This window comes from Rhodamnia argentea, chromosome 5, assembly GCF_020921035.1.
Source record: "Rhodamnia argentea isolate NSW1041297 chromosome 5, ASM2092103v1, whole genome shotgun sequence".
In the NCBI taxonomy this organism is placed as follows: domain Eukaryota; kingdom Viridiplantae; phylum Streptophyta; class Magnoliopsida; order Myrtales; family Myrtaceae; genus Rhodamnia; species Rhodamnia argentea.
In genome coordinates this window covers 18360025-18382861 of record NC_063154.1, presented here as the reverse complement: position 1 = coordinate 18382861, position 22837 = coordinate 18360025, and the positions used below count along the sequence as shown (strand labels likewise).

The following is a 22837-nucleotide window of genomic DNA, read 5'->3' as shown; positions in this document are numbered from 1 at the left end:
CACTCGGAGTTTACCATTCTTCTTCTTGACAGGCACAATATTCGATAACCATTCGACATACCTTGCTGATCTTATGAATCCGGCCGAAAGGAGGCGCTCAATTTCCTCTTTAATTTTTAGGATTATTTCGGGAGCGAATCTTCTAGCAGACTGTTGGTGTGGTCGAAATCCCCTCTTAATTGGTAATCGATGATGAACTATGCTTCTCGAAAGGCCGGACATCTCATGGTAATTCCAGGCAAAACAATCATTATATTTCCGCAATAGGTTTACCATTTGAACATTGTATCGCTGATCGAGTAGTTGGCTCACATAAGTAAGTTGAGAGCAGGCCTCATCTCCGAGATTGACTTCTTCCGATGGGTGTTGAGCTTGGATTACTTTGTCGTCCTCCTTAATTGGGGATTCTTCGAAATCTAGAATGTCATCCGCAAGCTGTCTAGCTTGATCATTTTGCTCGGCCCCGTAGGCTGCATACCTCTTAGCGAGGTTTTGTGCAAACGACGGAGTTTCCACCGGAAAACCGGTTGATTGGTTCCACCGGTTCCTTTCTCGGGGTCCACTCGGTGCTCCCTTTGTCGAAACGGCAGAATGCAATATCTCTTGAGTCCGCTTCAGGTGGCTTAGATATGCGAAGGCAATCATCTAGCATCACTTTGTCCCGGTCGGATATACGGGTCCAGGTAATACAAGTCCGAGGATTTGCTTTCACATATTCCACTTTGTCCCCATGCCGAATGCCAAGCATTTGGTGAAGTGTTGATGGGACACATTGGTTTCCATGTATCAAATCCCGTCCCAACAGCAAGTTATAAGACCCGTCGATGACGACGACGCAGAAGTACGTCCTCGATGTTTTATATCCGACGGTCGGGTCGCCGACATATACTCCATTTACTTCAGTAATCTCGCCAATGAAATCGGACAACCGTATATTCGATGGGATTATTTCGTCATCATTCCTTCCTATTTTCTTGAAGAAGCGGTATGGAATGAGGTTTAGCGTTGATTACCCATCTACTAGCACTTTCATTATCGGTTGCCCGTTGATCTTGGCATTTATGTTGAGCGACCTCAAGTGATTTGAGACATCTTCCATGAGTTTTCCGAATTCCATGGTTTCTTCATCATTGAAGCAAAACCGAGCCCCTTCCTTCTCTTGCGTCGTTTCTTCATCGCCGCCGTCACCTGAGGTCAACTCAAGTCGAAACTCGTGTGGCAATTTAACTCGTACCATACAAGAGCTTAGACGGGATACTGACTTGCTAACAGGGGATTTAAATTGGGATTTAGATGCAGATGTTTTCCGTGGCTTTGTACCATTGTCCTATTTTTCTTGAGCTGGCAGTGTCTCTTCCGGTCGTCGCCGCCAAACCAGATTTCTTGTCCTCCGAATCTTGGTGTGGTTAGGAACTATTAGTACTGACCCATGACTGGTAGGAATCTCCTGTTGCCGTAGTATGCGGACCTTATTCTTTCTTTGCACCCTTCTCTTCTGAGTTCGGGTCAAGATTTTCTCCTTTTCTTGGTCCTCCGTCACCTCATACCATGACCCCTCTACAGGGTTGCTTGGAATTTTAAGAGTTTGTCGATGATGTGGCTCATGGAGGCTTCGTCGAAAGTTTCTGTTGAACTCATTTCCCCATCCATAATAGATTCTTTCTTGAGGATGTGGGGGTGGCGGACCATAGATTACGTAATAATCGAACTTGCCACTTGACTCACCTAAAGTATCAATTGTAGGGTCCCCATCATCATATTTCTGCTTAAATGACTTATAAGTTCTCCGATGATTGGGACTTCCTCGAGGTCCGGTACTTTTGATGTGAAGAGGTGTCTTGTCTCTCCGATTGCTCTTTTGGTACCCTTCCTTGGGTGTGCTCATGTTTCCCAATTTTCGTCTACAGTGAGCGCATAAATTTATTGACGTATGCCCTTTATTTGACTACTTTAAAGACACCATCCCAATCATTACCGGAAAAGGATCGGTGTCCACATCCATCGGGGGCTTCCCTTTGTCCTCGCCGAATTTGATCTTTCCTTGTCGAATCGCTTCTTGAATGTTCTTTTTGAGGACTAAACAATCCGATGTGTTATGGCTCCACGAATGGTGCCATTTGCAGTACTTCTTCCCCGCTAATTCTTCTTTGGACGGTATCTTTTGTCCTTCCGTTAGCCCGATTTGTCCGTCGCCCAACAATATGTCGAAAATTTCTTCCGCCCGATTCGCATCGAATGAATAGTACACTGCCTCTTTTGCTTTAGCCATTATAGTTGACTTCTCTTTCATCCTTGCTAGCCTCGGTGCTTGGCAAGTGTATGGCCCGTCGATGGTTAACTAGGCGACGGCCACTTCGACAGGATCCGTTGATTCTTCGTCGAAATCGGGTGGCTTGACAAAACTTACATCTCCTCTTCGGGTATGCCTATTGTCTTTTTCCTTTAGCAGACTCTCATGCTTTGCCGTCATCGTGGATAATTCGAATAGATCCGTACATGGATGTCCCACTATCATATCTCGTATTTCGAATTTCAACCCGTTGAAGGCGAATTCAGCGAACGTCTTTTCGAGCAAAGGAACTAAGCACTTGTTCCTAGCCCGTTTGAACCTTGCAATAAATTGGTCGACAGTCTCATTCGTCATTTGCTTCATTGTTGACAAATCCGCTACCGACAAGTTCGATACCGCTCTTTGAAACCGGTCATGAAACAAACGTTCCATCTGCTCCCATGTCAATACCGAATTGGGTGGTAGTGCGGTATACCATGTAAAGGCTGTCTTTGACAAAAATAATGGAAAGAGCCTTAATTTCCAATGATCCGCATGTGTAGCATCTCCATATAGTGCTAGAAAACGATTGATATGTTCATATGTGGACTGATCATCCTTGCCAGAAAAAAGTGTGAACTCATGTATCTTAAACCCTCTTGGATACGGGATCGTATCCATCCAATCTGGGTATGATTTTCGGTAGACATTAGCCCTGTATCCTACCATTAGGTCAATGTATACGGGTACCTAGTCGAACAATGGCTGATGGTACTGCGGTTGATATGACATTTGATATCCAGGTTGTGGTGCATGATACATGGGTTGCACAACAAGTTGAAACATAGGCTCGGGACCTGGTGGTTGTAGAGCCCGATTCATCTGCTGATATCCAGGTCGTATGGCCCGATGTCCAAACCGCCCTGGCCCCCTGACCTGGGAAATTGGTTCGCCCCCCTAGCCTGCCATTACCCTCTAAAGGGTATTGCCCCCTGATTTTCGATGATCATGGGTACAAGTTGTTCATTGACAGGGACGGGGTTATGTTGGGCAGCAGCCTCCTAACGAGTAATATTCTCGTCTTGTCGAACAACAGGCATATCTTGTCGAATAGGATATCTAGGGAACATACCTGTGTATGCATTTACCGGAGGTCTAGGTTCGTTGGCCGGTAACGCCTCCCCTCACTGCAGAATCCGCGCAGGTGCTAAAGGCCGAGTATTCCGTCCTACGGGGCCTACATTTGGCGGTGTCGTTCTTGGTAACCCGCCACTTGCTGCTGGTACGAAATCATTCCCTTCTTGAACATGAGGTTGGTTAACCGTAATCCCATGTTGTCCCGCAGCACATTCGTGATATGTGTTGATGATTAACGGTCCGACAACCTCGGTCATTCGCTGGACCATGTGATCAGCAAACTCGTTCTGGACTTCTTCGATGGTACGCCTTATCGATGTTAACATGACAGGCGTTATTTCCGAATTTCTCCTTAGCTTCTCAATGTTTTGTCGAGAGACCTCGACGTCCTCTTGATAGGCCGTGGATGACTCCATTCGTTGTATTTCTTCCAGGGGTTCATCTCCACCACCGTCTAAGTTGTTACGTCCTCGTGTGCGTGGCATAGCACTTCTCTCAAACCGACACCAACGAGGTCCCACCGGGCGTGGCAAAAAAGATTGTTGCGTGTCGAAATCCTTCGACAGGATTTTTTTGATTATGGGTTCTAGGCCCAAAATGACTATAGCCCAAAAAGGGTTACTAATGCGAGAATCTTTTATCGAACTTAATCCGTTCGTTTTCCGAAAAGGAGTTCTGGGTCGGGTTTGGACAGAGAGTGTCAAATGCAGTAGATTGACACAAAAGGCGCGTTACAAACAGATCTTTAACAACTTCGATGGCCCAATAGTAGTAGAAGTATGTAACAAATTTCGACACGATCCTGGAATTAAATCGACAGGATCGGGAGATGATGTAGGACACAATGCTGGAATTTAATCAACAAGCCTGGACGGGGGATTGTAGGACACAATACCGGAATTGAATCGACGGTACTTGACAAGATGGGTGAAGGGTGCAACACCGGAATTTAATCGACGGTATTGAACCTAGTGAGTAGACGTCGGAATCTAATCGACGACACCTAACTCTGGATATGATACTCGCCGGAATTGAATCGACGACCGGGATCTAAAAACTATAGCTAGGCTAGGCTAAAGGTTAAGAGCTAGTTGAAAATGCAAGTGTTTTGGGTTTGTTGTGTGCGTGTATCTTGCCACTACGAGGTATTTATAGGCAGGCTCTTTGGTAACCGCTGAGCGGTTTCTTCCTTTGGCTCAATGCTTTACCCTTTTCCATAAGCCACGTGGATGACGGTTTTCCAGTCTTCGCGTCTTTTCTTTTTACCTCATGGGGATTACCGCCAACCGCTTCGATCGTGGCCCCCTTCCGCGCGCTTTTCTTGCTCTGGAAGGAAGTGGCGTCAGAATTTGCCCCGACACATGGCACCTTTTTGATTGGCACGTACCTTGCTTCAGTGTTCCTTCCTGAATCTGATTATTGCTCCCTCACGTGCTTGTTACAAGTCTTTCTTGGATTATTTTAAGTGTCGACAGAAAGGAATGGAAGGGATTTTAGGGAGAGAAGTGGGGATACTTGGCATCGGCGGCAAGGTGGTCGGCATGGTTGGCAAGCTCGAAAGCGGCGGTAACGTAGTCATGGGTAGCGTTGGCTGGGTGGTGGGCAAAGTCGGCAACGTGGGCTGAGGCGGGGTCGGAATGGCAGGCATAGAGGACATGGCGACCTTTGGCAACGCCGGCATGGCCGACAGCGGCAGCAGTGAAGCCGACAAAGTACGTATGGTGGGAAGCGACGGGATCGATGGCATAGTCGTTTGTAACAAATAACGAGCTCCAAAGCTCATATGGACGGTTGAGAAAATTAGGGCAACGAAGAGAAAGAAGCTCTTTGAGGAAGAAGCCATATTGGTAAATGGAGAATGAGATCTATGTTGTGATGCCAATGCGAGGAGAATGATTTGGAGTTTATATAGAAAGAGATATTTGTGCAGAAACTAGGATGATGTGATGATGAGTTGGTGACTAGTCTTCCGGTGCGGTTAGGAAAGAAATAGGAGATAGACAGTGTTTATCACTTCTTAGTTAGCTCACCTCCTCATCTCCATCTTCCACCGGCAAAAGAAAGAAAAAGGTCAAATAGTTGTTCTCTTCTACCAGATGGCAATCTGTTCATGATGTCAACGCTTCAATCCCCTCTTCTGTCCTTAAGGAAAGTTACTAAACACCATGCTTCTTAACTGGGATCGCCACTGACTTTGATTCTTGATCGTGACATACTGAGCTTGGTTTTCCCCGGTCTACCGCAACATGTGCACGATTTCTTTACGCTCCCAAATGCACTTTGAAGAAGTTATGTCGAATTCGATACTGACAGAATGTAATGCTCAACGAGCCTTCTCTCACATGAACCGGGTGCAGACAAAATACAGCGTCACGTTTTTCCCCGTTGCCTTTTCTTTTATACGAGTTTAAGACTCTAATGCCAAATCCCCTATTTTTTTTAAGCATAATTGTTATAGAACGCATAAGCCTCATCATAAGAATTAAACTCCATACCTATGCAAGGTGTCCTGATGCTTTCATCACTGGCATCTTCGGCTGCATTGTTCATTTCTTCTTCATCAACACCATTATTTTCATGAGTGCGAAGTTGCTTTCAATACGAACTCCATCCATCTGCACGAGATTTGGAAAAAAAAAAAAATTAGCATTGTATGTCTAGAATATAGATGCAAACTAAAATTCGATGACAATAAATACCTCTTGTGATAAAAAAAAAAAAAAGCAGAGAACAAAGAACGTTTCTCCAACGTTATGACTTATTCATTACAAAATCCTATGACAATCAGAAATTCAAAGTATACGAGATAATTACGTTCCTATTTTTTTAAAGTTATTAAGAATATTTTCGTATTTTGCGAACAATATCCATGTAATATTTTTATTTGGCTGGAGAATAATATCTAGTATTTTAAAAGTTGCAACTTATTATTTGCATGTTATCAATTGGATATGTGTGATTAAAATTTTTGATTATGCGGGCCCTCTTATAATTTTGTTTTTAATTTTAGCTTACAATTTAAAAAAAAAAATTGGGTAGTCAAAATGATGAAACCGGATCAGCAAGTAATTGTGGTCAGTATTTGACCGTCCCACGACGGTCAGCATAGCCTTTTCCCAGATATAATTAGAAGATGAACATTGAGACGAACAATAATATTTTCAAAAGAACCGCGACTATAATGACTACTCTCATTTACGTGTTCACGATCGTAATGGCAAGTCTAGATACATCGGCTGTATACGGAATCCGCAATGGAGACCATTGCCTTCTAAGTTGAGAGGCACTTCTCCAAGATATAGTAGACCATACATCAACCTCTGTAGTACACAGTTATTGCAATGACAATAAACAGCCTATGAGTACTTTGTACGGCCATGGGGCATGCAATGGAATACTTGGTCATCCAGACTGTGATTCTTGCTTACATACATGTTGCTAAGGATGCAATAACAAGGGACTACCTGCTTAGAGGGTACCAAAAAAAGTCACAAACTTATTGCATCGGTATCAATTGAATTCATTCGGTCAATTTTAGCTGGAAATCACTAACATAGACATCAACCGTTTTACGTGACAAGACCAGTGTTGAAGTGGACTTTTTAAATATTTTTTCCTTTTTTTCTTTTCTTTTCTCGGGTTTGTTTTTATTGGTTGAGGACCTGCAAAGGCTGCCGACTAACCCTCGTCAGCCATGGACAAGGATGGGGATGCTCTCGTAGAAAGGCACTAACAACCAACACTGGATGGGTGACATAGCAAAGCAGCCTTGAGTGGAGACAGGGCAAGGCTTGTGGCTTAGAGGATGGCTACGAACAACGCCAAGAAGAGAGGAGCAAGATAAACCCACTAAAGGGGGGAAAAGAGGGGCGAGCTTTGTTCTGGGGGAGGGCCGCCTTGCGCAGCTTTAGAAAGGAGAGAGTTTCAACTTTGAAAGAGCGACGTCTTGAATCAATTATTGCGATTAAAATTGTCCCTTCTTCAAAATTCAAATTGGTCAAGCTGTAAAACAGTCAAGTGAAATCCAATACACGAAATAATCCGAGTCTGGGTGAGGGCCACAACATCTGCGCTTTGGCCTACGCGGGCGTAGCAACCCTCGCCAGGCTTCCACCAGCCACAGCAAGGGTATTGCGGCCCTCGCTAGCGAGGGCATAAGGCTAGCGAGGAGACACGAGCCTCGCCTAGTGGCTGGCAAGGGCATTGAATACCAGACATATGAATTCCTTGATGGGTTTGCTTTTAGCAGACATACCCTCCTCCCACCAATCTTTTAATTGATTGCAAATAAGTATTGATATCACCTATATTTATGTTCTGCGGACGAACCACCAGACAGGATTAAGCTTTAGTTCCTGGTAGTTGTGATCCCTTTGCCTGGAAGGTCCATTGAGGGCCACTGTACATTTACGCAAGTCCAAGAACAAGCCATTAACAGCAGTCAATGTCCACGTGCATCATCATCAAGCTCTCCTAAATCATCGCTAACTGACGATTCATCTGCCGTCGTGAATAAGTTTCCCTATATGTTTGATCTTAACTTGCAACAAATATTGAGCACGACCGCGGTCAATCTCCAAGTGCATCACATTAAGCTTCCTTAAATAGTCCAAACTGTCAAATGACAAGTCATCATCAACAAGTCATTGCAACTACCTGTTTATATCCATCATTAGCAAAATTTCTCATCATCAAACGAGTCATTGCAACTACAATTCAGCAGAACCATGAGAACCGCCATCAGACAACCGGCAAAATCATCCACCAACGACTTCTGATGCAGAGTCTTTTAAGCTTACGGAGTACTGAAGCAAATTCAATTTTAAGCATACCTATATGAGCCATTGTACTTAATTTACTAAAAGAGCCCTGTTGGTGCATCGAGGTGAAGTCAACGGCATCGAAAAGTCCCAGAAGTATTTTACAATGTAGAAATTCAGAGTGACTTTCCTGTCTCCGATTTCTCAAGGCTCTGATCTAACCCCATACAAGTATTCACCAATTTGGTCACTAAATTGACCTTGCAGACCCACACAGGCGCTGTGCATGTTTAGAGAGAGAGAGAGAAAGCTAAAAACTTGTTCAAAACTTCATACATAGGAACCATAGACTTCTATAGATATCAGAAAAGGCCTTGCACTATAGCAACAGCATTATCAGAAAGACCACCCACAAACAGAGTGAATATGGCCAGAAGAAGCTCCATTCCTATTTTTGAGTTAAAATAAGAAAAGGCAAAGTTGTCTCCTATGACTTTCCTACCCCAAAAGAGAGGCGTTGACTACTACTGAGGTGAGGGTAAAATCAGCAAAGCAGGAAATGAGTCCATGGCTTTTCACAATGGGGAAGTGAAACAATGCAGATCGAAAAACCTAGAATTACGAGATCTAAAACCTAATGCTGTCATTCCAGCACTGGCACACCATGCTACTAATTTCCGGTCAGAATATTTACCATTGCTCTACTGTCCAGCTTCATCATAGATCAATAAAAGGCCAATTCTTCCTATGTCAACAAGCCCTTTACAATCCTCCAATCCCGTTTTTATATTGGCCGACCTGCAGCAGAAGTAAATCTTCGCACATATTTCAAAGTCGAGTAAAAAAAAAATGAGCCTGCGATGATTGCAAATTCTGAACAGGAAAAAACACAGACAGGATTATAAAATTTCCATATATCAACTACTAGAACAAACATGACAATCTGATTGAATCAAACTTTGCAAATCAAAGAAACCATGATCTTCCAACTGAAAAGTAAGTTTATCTGACTCTTTATTTCCATTCCAAGGTATAATGGTAATAACGCCAAAATCTTCCCACTCAACCTTCTAGAATGTGTGAGAGGAACTTTAGGAGCAAATGCTCCAAATATAATTGGCAGAGTCCATGGATGCATGAGGTATGGAGCAAATTGGAAAACTTCAATTATTAATGTTGAACAAATGAATTGCTGCCAACAAGTTCAGAAGATGTTAAGAACACAATTGAAGCAGCTCCAAGAAAGTATAGCCAAAAACTATTCTGAATAAAAAAAAACCTCCAAAAAAGAATTGCAAGCCAAACTGCTCTTCAAAAATAAGGATGTAGGCAATAGAGATCTGAAAAGAACATAACACCCTATGTTTCCCCTAAGACTCACAAACATCATGACGCTCTTGATAATGCAACATATTCCTGCAGAATTCTGTCATCTATCGTTAGGTGTATCGTACTACTCCAATCATCCTTTCTTCCAAAACACTTCAAATGGGCAGATAAGTGACAGTTCCACTACACTTCCATTCTCCCACAGATATATTAAGTGGTGAAAGAGATCAATGTTGATTAAGAAACAACCAATATTTCTGACTGGATTCGGAAGCGTTCTCTGCTAAAGAAAAAAGTAAAAATTAACACATACTACATCCTCAAAAGTGCCACTCTAAATCTCAAGCAGTTAATGAGAGACAGAGAACACTTGCCTATTGAATCTTCTTTTCCTTGTTTGAAGCCAAAGGAATCTTGCTCAAGACCTTATCAATTCGCAGTGACAGTGCTTGAATAGCTTTATGAGCTATATGCAATTTTTCATCAATAATCTCTTGGTATTTGTCATACAAAAGGGGAACTGTCAGAGAAAGAATGACCCCTGCAAAGAAAGACCCAGATGCCTGATATATACCTGAATAATTGCAATGACAAATTATCACAGGGAAGCATGGTCTCTTACCAATATAAACCAAAGTAACGAAGTTGAAGAGACTGCCAATGTAAGAGATTAACCATAAGCCAAGAGCTACCTATCCAAAACGGAAAATCTAAGTCAGCACAATGACTTCTAAATGTATAGCACGTAAACACAACTTTCCACCAGAGATAGTTGCAAAGTAATACACTTAACCTGAAGGAACAGTTTCAAGTTTCGACCAACTGTTAGGTCATATGCGATAGACAATGTGTAGTTCACCCACTCTCGCATCACATTCGCAATTTTAACAACTGCTTGTTCAGAAATCTTCAAGTCAGGAAGAGGAGGCAATGCTCTGAATAATTTAACTCAATTAGAAAAGGAGAAATAGAACTTCTTATTGTGAAGTATTCCACAAATGCAAGGTCAGGAAAGAAAGCATTTTAAGATCAAAGTCCGTTGCGCTTGTTTTGACTAACAAGAAATAAAGAAGAATTGCAAATGAAACTTTACCAACTCTGGATGGTTTTTACAAGACAATAAGTTATGCTTATTGTCCAAGAGTCTGCAAAATTAAACATGAAATCCTTTCTCCCAGGTCTACTAATCCTCAATAAGATTAAAAACTATCCGACCTCACCTATTTTCCTTTGTTGTTCTCGCCTGTCTGTAAGACCAACTAATCAAGCCAAAATCAATTTGCGCTTCATAAACACGAAATTGTTTCCACATCCTTACCATTAGAATTCAGAAATATGTAAATTAGGTGAGCAACATCTAAGCTTATATATTTGTCCTTAAAGAAGTTGTTGAGGACACATTCCAATCTCTAGCAGCAAAAAGCACACTTCAATAAGCTTCTATCTTCAAGTTTTAAAAAGGTTCATTCATTCTTCTAAAAATTTCTGCTATTCCTCTACCAACATGTGAGAGGCAGCCCAAAATCATGGTAGATGCCTCTCAAACAAACTTTTAATTAGTGAAATAATTAGCTGCATACATAAAAAGTATTTTGGTCTAGGTGCTGCTTGCACAAGTAAATTAAAGGTGATAAGAAAATTGCAAGGAAACAAGATTCCCTTAGGAGCAACCAGAACAGCTTACATTTTCCAAAATCACTCACATTGGGTTTCAAAAGAGACACACTCAATTAGATAAAGGACTAAAGAGTACCGGTTAAGAAGAGATGCCGATTTAGCCCACAAGAAGAGGATTGCAACAAGAAGCAACAGCACAGTGGCCACAAACGAGAGGACATTGTAACCGGCTCTCTCGAAGATGAACCAAAGCGCGGTGGCACTGACTAGAAACGTAACTCCTCTGGTCCATTTCTTCCACAGAAGCAAATCAGCAACTAACCAAATTCGAAATGGGACAAAGTGTAAGAACTCAAAGTGCACATAAATCGTCACATCAGACGACAGAAGTGCAATCTACGGCTAAAGGTGAAGGAATTGAATAATCTCTACTAATTCCCCCTGAAATCAGACTCACTTCAGAACTAGACCAGAAATGCGTATGAATGAATGCATTTCACACATTGAGGAAAAGGAAGATACAGAGCCAGAGCCAGAGCAAGAGCCAAAAGAACACAGCCCACGAATGAAACGAAGTGTGATCATCTATGGAAGAACAGTCAGAGAGGAACCCACTTGGATGATCGTTGCAACTACGTTAAAGAGTGAGACTGACATTGAGGTATCCCATGAAAGAATAACATATTTGCCTTCGTGCATTAAGGGGAGAGAGAGAGAGAGAGAGAGAGAGAGAGAGAGAGTACCACAGCCACCACCAAGGGCTTGATGGACAGAGAGACGACGAGGTTGATGAGAGTCTCCCATGGCGATCTTCAGGGTCTAGCGCTCGCGCCCTCGCAGATTGACAGTGATTTTCTCGAGAAAAAGTTTCCCAGGGAAAAGAGGAGAAAATGATGGAACGTCGAGAGCAACACGTAACGCAGCCGGGGAAGTTGGGCCAGTCCCAGGTTCGAGGAATTAACTGGGCCTTGCCCAAACCATTTCAAGCAAAAAAGCACGTGCATAAATTCCAGGCATTTCCGACCAAAATAAATAAATAAAAATTCCAGGCATAATCCCCACCCCCCCCAAAAACCAAACCAAAAAAAAAAAAAAACCAATATTAGGTCTACTCTTAATTTTGTCTCGAATTTTTTTATGTGAAAAATACTAAACTTTAGGTTTAGTCTCAAATATTCCCCGAACTTTTTTTTTTGTTTCATAAAAAATCTCAAACTTTTGATCAAGCCCCAAATCTGCCTCGAATTTTGTTTTGTTTAACCAAAAAACAAAACTCACGATCTATTGTCGTATCTATTGCGATGTTCTAGTCCTAACTTGACGTGACACCGTCACGTCAATAACAATCCAAATCAGCAAGGTGCCATGGAAAATGATCTCTAAAATGAATTCGTTTTATGATATGAAAATTAGAGATGATTAACGGTGATTTTGGATAAAGAGTTAATGTGGGTAGATTTGGACTACAGTAAAAATTAGTGATTTTTCTCTTAGATAGAAAAAAGTTCGTAATAGATTTGAAACTAAACGTAAAGTTGGGATTTTTTTTACAAAGAAAAGTTTGGGACAGATTTGGATTGGACCTCAAGTTTGGTTTTTTTTCCTTGACAAAAAAAAAAAAAGGTTAGGGTAGAATTGGGCCTAAGACATATGCACCTGCAAATTTTTTAAAATGTGTGAGGGAATTATCTTGTTCTATTCACTGTTGTGTTTGATTGCTTGTTCCCGCAACACGGAAGAAGCGGCCAAGGTGATAATCTCCCACTCCCAAAAAAGAAAGCATAGCATCATCATGCACACACCCCGTGTCCAAAAGATTAAAGCCGAATAATGTGTCACAAAGAGATTAACTTTCACACAACATTAGTTAAAGAATTGGCGATCTCGTCAGAGTTGGCCCGTATTACTCCACCACTTAGTGAACTGGTGTCCCCGTCAAGAGCGGCACCATGTTCAAACATTCTCTCTCCCGAGATTAATCGCTAACCTCGTTAGATTGGGTATTGGCCTAATCTGTCCATGGAGCCATGGAGTACTGGAGAAAGCCCCGCTCCGAACCACCTGTAATAACCTGGTGCGTTCCACATGGCCAGACTCCCAAAAAAAAAAAAAAAAAAGAAGAGAGTATTTAAAATAATCACACAAGGTAGAATTTATTTGGATGTGTATCTTAGCTTAGGAATCACTCAATAGGGTCTCTCCAAACCGATATGAGACTTGAAATGTCACGGTCTCAAAAAAGCTTGGAACAAAGAGTATTTGAATTGGGCAAAGGCAATAATGGCATAATAGATGCTCAAAAAATTAGTTCTCTCTCTAGAAAAAATAAATTTCTTTGACAAAAATATGTTGAAATAAGTAGTGACGAAGGGCGTACGAAGAAAATAGAACTCCGGAAATGAATTTTACGTTTCTTGATTCGTTCTTTTTTTTTCACCTTTTAATTTGCAAAAATAGTTTCGGTTGAGCGACGATCGAAGCTCGGCCCCGTGACTAATTGCGGTGGTGGTTAATCAATCGAAGTTTGTCGATCAATTTCTCGACCTGACGACGACTCTTGATTCGAGAGCAAACAGATGCGTCTCGATCTAGGTGGCTGTTTGACTATACTTTTTCTAATTACCTCTTCACTTTTCATTCCAAAACCATAGTACAAAGTTTCAAAATTCGATGTCCGAAGCTTTCTTGCCGTTTTTTAATTCTAGAAAATGGTGTTAAGTCAAGAACAAAACAATAGTTCTCTTTTCATGCTTTTTTTGATCATCCTAAATTCGGAAAAATATTAAAAAAAAAATTCCAAGCCTATTGCATTGGTACAAATTCAATCATAAACCTTTTCAATTGAATTAATATATTCCTAAAACTTTTAACATTAGTACCAATTGAGTACATCCGACCAATTCAGACGGAAATTGTTAACGTGGATGTCGATCATCCTATGCCGCACGACCGGGTTGACATGGACATTCTTACAATTTCTTAAATAATTTTTAATTTTTTTTTTTGAAATTTCTCTTTCTTTTCCTTCCATGGCGTGTGCTGGTGCTAACAAATGCAACAAAAAAAAAAAAAAAAAAAAAATTATTAACAAATTATATAAAATGTCTATTTAGGGCCGGTTGTGTCACATAAGACTGTCGGCGTTCACGTCAAAAATTTCTCACCTAAATTGATCGGATAAACTCAATTGGTACTGATTGCACAAAAAAATGATTGATTATTGGTTGATATTGACAAGCGATAAACTTAGTCGATGAGAGGTGAATTTGGTGATGTTTGAAAAGAATTATTGACAATGTGTTGAATCGACAACTTGAAGGAATTGACAAAAAGTGGAGTCAATAATTATGAATGCAACTGTAAAAAAAGTAACTGTTGATATAGTGGAATAAAGCACCCATCAACATAGTGGACTCGAGGAAACCGTCGGGGTAGTGGAGTCAAACAAACCATCGATAACCGTTTGTAACCCCTATTGGTAACTTCTCTTTCTATTGGTAATTTCTGTTTGTTGAGAAAACCTCCTAATAAATTTTGAAGTTGACAAAACAATCATAAATATATCTAAATTTGATAAATGCACCTGAGAATTCATTTTCAGATGATACTTGAGAGACAAGTATATTTCATTGTCATTTATGCTTTTAGACTCTATGAGTTGAATTACGTAACTATAGTCTAAAGTAGTTTCTTCATAGATGTTATCTTATATGTCGCATGGATCCATGATAAACCATAATCAAGAAGCATTCGGACTTAGACAGTATGATCTATAATTGAAGATTATTTAGAATCAGAAAGCATTTAGACTCGGACATATATGATCTATACTTGAAGTTTATTCAGAATCAATATGTATTCATATTCAGAATTAGAGTCGACTCGAGATGCAAACTACTAAGTATCAAACTCAGATTGACACGTAATTTATTTCTATTCAAACAGCTAGTGATTTGGCTTGGATTTGAACCTTGGAAAGCATCAATCATGAAGATTGTCTCGCTAAGCAAATCTTATTGCAAGATATCAAGATTGATTGAGAAAGACAAGAGTTATTTCCAAACAGAGAACTCTGCTTTTGAAAATCTAGATTTAGTTGTATGAACGACTAAATCAATAAGAGAATTTGATTTCATCTCTCAAGCTTCTTAATCTTCTTTTAGTAATTCTTTCAAATGGGTTGATTGAAAATTGTCCTCTCAAGACTGTCCAAGGGGTAGATCGAAAGTGGAGGAGTATAAAAGGAGCCGAGACGCTAAAGATGAAGAGAGACCCATAATTTGAAATTCCAAAGTCTGAAGAGAGTTTTGATCATATACCTATCTCTCTTGAGCTACAAACTGTGATCCTTGAGAGGTTTTGTTAGAGTGATCTAGTGTGAATTATCAACTCAAGTATTAGCACCAATTGTAACCTTTGGTCCACTAATAGTGAAATTCAGCCAACAAACCGTAAGGTGGAGAATAGACGTAGACTTGATCTAAGCAGAACCACTATAAATATCGTGTGCAAACTCTTCTATCCCTTAAGTCTTACTTATTGCATTTGGTAGTTTATTGTGCATGCATGAATTTGATTATATCACTGTTTCTATTTAGACTCTAATTTGATTCTGAACTTGATAGTTTAAATTCCGTATTAGTTTATCGAGTTCTTTTAAATCTCCTATTTACCCCCTCTAGGTAATATTGCTAGCTACAACACTATTTTGAAACTTCTGTTCATAATTTTTTTTTTCGTAATCTCCCTTTGTAGCATTCGTCAATAACCGTCGATTATAAGCTTTAAATAGCCACATTGAGCTCTTCGAAGACCCCCTCCCCCTGTACAAATCAAATACATTTGTCTTTATCTCTACTTTTCTATATTACACTTTATTTTCCTTTGTTGTAGCTTTCAGATTTGCGTAGTCGATTAAATTCCAGCGTGTCTCTCTATCCTGGGTGATGAATCATTGAATAAATTCTCGCGTAGTATCATCATATTGTCAAGCTTTCCAATCTTAGTTGTCAATTAAATTTCGGCACGATTTGTGTTAATATGATTCTCTCTAGAAGAAAGTTGTTGATTACTATATTCGCATGGATATTTCTTGTCCAAAATTGACATAGAACCCGGTCTCCTTCAATTTAAAAGCCGAAGAACAATTTTCGGCAAACGACATCTCCTTGCGGGAGGTGAAACATCTTTTTGGCACTTTCAATGGGATCAATTTGGCCGATTTGAGGAAATATGATGGTATGTACAAGTAATCAACTTGATCCCGACAATGCTAGCGGTGACACCTCGTCACCACAACCTGGTAATGATAAAGTGAGACTTTCCGAGTCATCGACTGCCCAACCGGTGAAAGAACAAGAGCAAGGTGGACGTGCTGACATCTTGAGACAGCTCATCGATGAGCAAAAAAGGCAATTAAAGCCAAGTCATGTGATGTTAGCTACTATAAGGAGGATTCTCGACGAACGCCAAAAGAAAACGACTAACCGCATAATGAAATACTTTATCAACATGGTCAAACCAATAATCGTCAACACCTTCCATGAGGTCATGTACAAGCTAAACCCGGAATAGTGGGATGGTACCTGTTGATGGAAGTAATTTGCAAAGGTTGAAACTATTGGTACAACCTAGACCTGTGGACGGTACTTATCGATGAAGTAATTTACGAAGGGCTGAAACTATTGTTACAATCCAATCTTGTAGGACAACCTTGACCAATGGGATGGTACCTGTGGATGGAAGTAATTTGTAAAAGGCTGAAACTGTTGGTACAACCCAGACTTGTCAGATGGTACTTGTCGATGGAAGTAATTTCCAAAGCGCTGAAACTATTTGCACAACCCAAACATGTGGGACGATACCTATTAGTGGAAGTAATTTGCCTAATATTGCGGCTTCCATGTATGCTCCTCTAACTCTTAATCAATGAACAGTGAAAATAATTTGGGCAAAGTGATCCGACCACTAGTGAGGATTTTATAAAAGCCCGAAAATCCTATATACCCAAACCTAGTGGGCGGGAAGATCAAGTCTATCGACCTATCTACCTTGAACTTAAGGGGCGGGACATGTGTCAACTTGCGAATCCTAATTAAGTATTGAACTCGCATTACAACAATTAGGTGCCAATAGAGGAATGATTAGGCCAACATATAGGAAGCTGCATTTTGATTGGGTTGATACTATACATTACCCAAGAAACTCAAAATTCCTAACTTCACTATTTTCACCGACAAAGATGATCAGTCGACTATTGAAGACGTCGGTCGATTTATCGCCCAATGTGGAGAAGTAGAAGCAAATGAATTCCTAAAACTTAGGTTGTTCTATTTGTCATTATAAAAAACTATATTTACTTGATATATGATTTTATATCCTAATTCTGGGCTGAGATGGAGAGATAATTCTATTCTCAATTTTCATACCTGAAGTATCATTTGACCAGAATCTATTAGTACAATAATGGGTCGGTTGATCAGTTTGTTGCTCGATTCAAGAGGGCTAGAAATAGATGCCTTACTTTACTCTTAGAGAAAGAGTTCACAAATTCGGCTTTCAGTGAATGGAAATTCTGTTTTACATAAAAATTCAAAGGTCAAAATTTTGCCGATTTATTTTAATTGGCAAAGAGAGAGTTCAAGTATGAGCAATTACTTAAGGGTGGAGATAGAGGAGCACATGAAGACTTTATATAAAACGTGTCTTATGATGAATCTGGACAATTCGGCTGCCTGTCCACAAAACAATTCGACATGTCCCAGCTGCATCCGCATTCACCACCTCATTGCCTGCATCGCATCAAGATCAACTCGTACACATCATTCACATCTTGGCTTTGCACTAACATCATCTGCAAGATAGAATTCGGCAATAAAAAAATCAAATTTGCCGATGACAAGGGGGCACATTCATGATTTTTTAGTATCTAATTTAAAAGAATCGAATAACCGATTAATCGTTCTATTCTTCTAAAGAGGACATTTGTTTGCACCAAAAAATGATCAATTTTTTATTATCATCCACATGTGATAAACTTAATTGATGAGAGCATAATTTGTTTATATATGAATAATATTATTAACAACATGACGAAACAACAACTTGAAGGAATCAACAAAAACTAGAGTCGACAATCACGAATGCAACCGTCAAAAAAGTAATTGTCAACGTAGTGAAATAAAGTAACCATCAAGATAGTGGAGTCGAAGAATCCATCAACGTAGAAGAGTCGAAGAAACCATGGATAACAGTTTGTAACCTCTGTTGATAACTTCTCTTTGTAAATTTTGTTTGTAACCTCCGTTTGTAAGCTCTGTTTGCCATCTCCCTTTGTAAGCTCTGTCGATAACCGTCGATTGTAGGCTTTAAATAGCCATATCGTACTCTTCGGAGACCCCTCCCCTGCACAAATCAAACAAATTTGTCTTTTATCTTTATTTTCATGTATTGCACTTTATTTTCCTTAACTATAACTTTGAGATTCGTGACGTCAATTAAATGGTGGCATGGCTTTCTATCATGTATGTTGTGCTATCGATTAAATTCTAGCATAGTATCATTGGGTTGCCTGGCTTTTTCGTCAATTAAATTTCGGCGGGGTTCGTCGACATTTAGTTCTCTAGTAAAGATTGTACTTTCCAGGCCTTGTCATCAATTAAATTTCGGCACGGTTTGACTATGTATGATTCTCTAAAGGGAAGTTGTTGATTTCTATACTCACCTGGATATTTCCTATCTAGAGCTAGCGCAGAACCTGGTCTCCTTCAATTTAAAAGCCAAATAACGACTTTCAGCGAGAGATATTTCATCGCGGGAGAAATTATGAAAAAATAGGTATCAATATGAAAATGAAATTCAGACAAAATAGGTATCAATATGAAAATGTCCGTGACTATATTAATTTAATTAAAAAAAATTAGAATAGAATTAATATCAATTTAATAAATTTAGGACTTTATTGGTACTTTTCCCTACTAAATTCTCTAAAATCACATGTTCACGTGATGTCTCTTCATCCAAAGCAACAAAGTAATGTCACAATCTCGAACTCCCACTAAGTAAACGCATAATCATCGTCCGCACCAGCCGAAGAAAACTGACGAAAGAGTTTGACTTTTGCACGCCAAAAATTAGGTATTCATCGCTTTCAAGACATAATCATCGCTTTCAACACATAATCATCTGCCACGTTTGCAGAACGTGCCAAAACACTATCAATCGTGAGAAAATACTGAGTAATCAGCAATAAAACGCTATTATTAAATTGACACGTGTCTTGTTGGCCCCCTGTTTCAGATTGTTCAGAAATCCCGCTCCTTGCTATATGACTGAGATTAAGATAAGAGATGGTGTCTTTTCCGGATGTTCCTTTCGGCTTTTGTTTGGTGGCTTATGGGTCTTGTGATGATCCGCATTCACCAGCACCATCAAAGGCTCTTAACTTTGCTCTCATCACGCCCGATCGAGCTTGCTTCCGGCGACATCCACGATGAACCTGTACCTCACGTCGTTCTTCTCGAGCCTCTCGAATGCGGTGTTGATGTAATCTATCCCGATCACTTCGATCTGGCAGTTTATACCCTTTTCCTCGCAGAAATCGAGCATCTCCTTGGTCTCCTTCATGCTCCCTATGAAGCTCCCCGTGATCACCTTCCGCCCTATTATATTACAGCAAGTTTCGAGTTCATATCTTTTCAAGCTCCTATTTGCCTCACTTAATTAACAGTTGTCCCAAAAAAATTCACGTTCACGTTGTATGAGAGAGAGAGAGAGAGTGATAGTTTTATCATACCAATCATGACCACAGGGGAGAGGAACTGGAGAGGAGTGTTGATCACACCAAGCAAGATCAGCTTGCCATCAAGCTTCAAGAGAGAGAGGTAAGGCTCCAGAGGGTGAAACACAGGTACCGTGTCAATGATATAGTCTAGCGAATCAGCAGCCTCCTTCATCCCGGCCTCGTCCGAGCTCACCAAGTACGCATCGGCGCCGAGGTGTTCCAACGCCTCCTCTCTCTTCCGATCGGACGAGCTTATCACCGTCACGTGGTGTCCCATGGCCTTGGCAATCTTCACCCCCATGTGCCCGACCCCACCCAGCCCCAGTATCCCTCCTCTCATGCCGCTCTGCTTCAGCCCGAAGTGGTTCAGCGGACTGTACACCGTGACCCCTGCGCATAGCAGCGGCGCCGCCTGCTCCGACGACATCCCGTCTGGTATTTTCACCAGGAACCTGAATTAAGAGCCCAATGTGGATCAAATTTGACTCTCGGCTAATAAATATGCGGATACAAGATGCAAAGAATGGTTGAGGCTGAATTGTTCCATCAATGGGTCCTGAATATGGCTCTTCAGAGTTATATCGGTCTAATGACTCTAATTCGTGCATAAAAGTTTTCCAAAAAATCCAACTTATTATACTTTTGTCAATTCAATCGCAAACATTTCAATTTGGTAAATTGAGTCCTAAACCTTTTAGCATTTTGTCAATTTAATCTATATGACTAATTTTGGCCGAAAATTACTGACGTGAATACCGACCATCATATGTTGCACGAGTAAAGCTGACGTGAATAATTTTTAATAATATTTTGATATGTTTTAGAATTTTTTGTTATGTGTTATGTATCGTTTTTTTTTTCTTTTCTATGCTTTTTCTATTTGACAGTAAGGGTCACCACAAACCCTCGAATTCAGTCTATGATGCTTTGCAGCCTTTACTGTCGTGGATCCTATGACATGCAGGAAAGAACTAGGGACTTGTGTACCGAAAAACAAATCATATGTCACTGCCATCCTCAATATGTGGCCAAATCAAATTCAATGATATCCCTGGCTGGTACATGTCAAATAATAAACCATGTATTTGTAATAAGGAACATCCTAAATTAATTATGTCTGAGATAAACTTTTTTTAATTTTTTAGTTTTTAAGATCTTGCCTCTCACACATTTTAACTTTCTTTAACTTGAAAAACACCTAAAATTTTCACTGTATAGAATTGTCTGTAGGAATACTTGTATATATTTTCTTACAATTTCCCAGAATTTTAATAGAAATTTAAATTTGGACGGTAAAACAAAAATAATATTACCTCTTTGTTTATGAAAAATAATTGCGGACATCCAATACTTTTTTGGTCCACTTTTTGTTAGTGGAAGACAAGGCAATATTATATGTTCATTTTTCTCCTCCTTCAGGTGAATCAGATGCACTTACTTCTGATCAACGACCATCTCGCCGGCGAAGCCACCGTGGGTCGGCTTCCCATCAGTGTAAACATCATTGTACGACCAGATCTTCTTGCTGCAGTATTGCTCGATGTCAGATTTGCATGGCGTGCAGCTCCGGCAGCACCCCACGATCACTCCGACTCCGACCCGGTCCCCGACTCTCAGGCCAGTCACCTCCGATCCCACCTCCAGCACCTCCCCTACAACCTCGTGGCTACAAACAGATGAACCAAACATTGATATAGAACATGTGTATGCTGTAGTTCATTGAGAGAGAGAGAGAGAGAGAGAGAGAGAGAGAGAGAGAAACATATGTACCCAGGGACCATGGGGTAGTGAGACATGCCGAGGTCATTCTTGATCTGGTGAAGATCAGAGTGGCAAATCCCACAGCAGAGCACCCGGATGTAAGCATCTTCAGGTCCTGTGCTCCTGCAATTTTCAACACAGGCGGCGACAAAAGCAAATCCGATCCATCAGCGTCTCGGCTCACAGCTCGCGCTTCCAGTGGCCAAAAGAAGGAAAGAAAGAAAGAAAGTGGCCGGACGAAAAGCTCGAAACTCTTGCCTGAGATCGTAAGTGTAAGGCGCGAGAGTCCCAGAAGGGTCTCTGGCAGCCCAGCCAGTGGTCTTCCTCTCCGCGTCGACGCTGCCCATTTGCGTTATCCTGAGCGATGATTGAGGAGAAGCTGATTGATCAGCAGTTCTTAAATAGGAGAGAAACGAGGACAAAGGGAAAGGTTGGGACGGCTAAGGTCGACGTCTCAGCCAAAATGCGTGGGGATAAAGGCTGGGGGTGGGGTGGGGTAGGTGAAGCTGCTGTGGGAGGAGATCTTATTGTTGCTTCGCGAGCTTATTCGAGGATCCAAAAATGTTCATATCTTACATAGATACGTGAAAAAATTATCAAAAAAAGTTTAAACTTATTATAATTATATCAATTCAGTCTTAATTTTTTTAGCCAATTTAGTTATAAACCTTTTACAATTATGTTAATTCAATCAATTTGGCTGGTCGGTCTTGATATGACAAAATTTTGATAATATTATAACATTTTTTGAATTTTTGAATTATTTTTTAATATGTTTTTCCTGTCTTTTTTTCCTTTTTCCTTTTTTTTTTGGTTAGGACGAAGGAGGCTGCCGGTGGAGGGCCGACAACCTCCTCTAGCCCCTAGGTGAAAGCTTGCGAGCCCTCGCTAGCCCTCGGTAAGTGATCGGCATCCTGCCGACCCAAACCCGGAAAAAATAAAAATAAAATAGAAAAAATTATTAATACAATAATAAAAAAAATTGACAATAATTTATATAATTAACAAAATTTCACGTCAACACCAGCCAGTCAAATGGATTGAATTGACTCAAATACGAAAGGTTTAGGATTGAATCGACAAAAAAAATTAGGATTTAAGTAGCACAATTGCAATAGGTTTATGACCTTTTTGGTAATTCTCCCTAGATACACTACTACTTGTTTTCAAGTTTCAACTCAT

At 40.5% G+C, this 22837-nt stretch overlaps 2 protein-coding genes across 5 annotated transcripts; both read right to left on the bottom strand.

The window, feature by feature from the left end:
- Positions 1-8477: 8477 nt before the first annotated feature.
- LOC115750673 (reticulon-like protein B11) lies at positions 8478-12005 on the bottom strand. 3 transcript variants are annotated; one of them, XM_030688175.2, is made up of 6 exons: positions 11856-12005; positions 11249-11429; positions 10289-10430; positions 10118-10187; positions 9870-10036; positions 8478-9039 (listed from the first exon to the last, which is right to left on the bottom strand). In XM_030688175.2, exons 1-5 carry the CDS (start codon positions 11914-11916, stop codon positions 9870-9872), a joined length of 621 nt encoding a protein of 206 aa, XP_030544035.1. In that variant the 5' UTR covers positions 11917-12005; the 3' UTR covers positions 8478-9039. The 3 variants fall into 3 exon arrangements, with proteins under 3 accessions (XP_030544035.1, XP_030544038.1, XP_030544037.1); XM_030688178.2 differs by having other exon boundaries at positions 8478-9021; XM_030688177.2 differs by having other exon boundaries at positions 8478-8964.
- A 7349-nt stretch (positions 12006-19354) lies between these two features.
- Positions 19355-22126, bottom strand: LOC115750661 (probable cinnamyl alcohol dehydrogenase). Of its 2 annotated transcripts, XM_048279012.1 has the most exons (6): positions 21914-22126; positions 21665-21778; positions 21333-21560; positions 19907-20346; positions 19554-19772; positions 19355-19499 (listed from the first exon to the last, which is right to left on the bottom strand). In XM_048279012.1, exons 1-5 carry the CDS (start codon positions 22000-22002, stop codon positions 19567-19569), a joined length of 1077 nt encoding a protein of 358 aa, XP_048134969.1. In that variant the 5' UTR covers positions 22003-22126; the 3' UTR covers positions 19355-19499; positions 19554-19566. The 2 variants fall into 2 exon arrangements, with proteins under 2 accessions (XP_048134969.1, XP_030544023.1); XM_030688163.2 differs by having other exon boundaries at positions 19483-19772; positions 21914-22125.
- Positions 22127-22837: the final 711 nt, after the last annotated feature.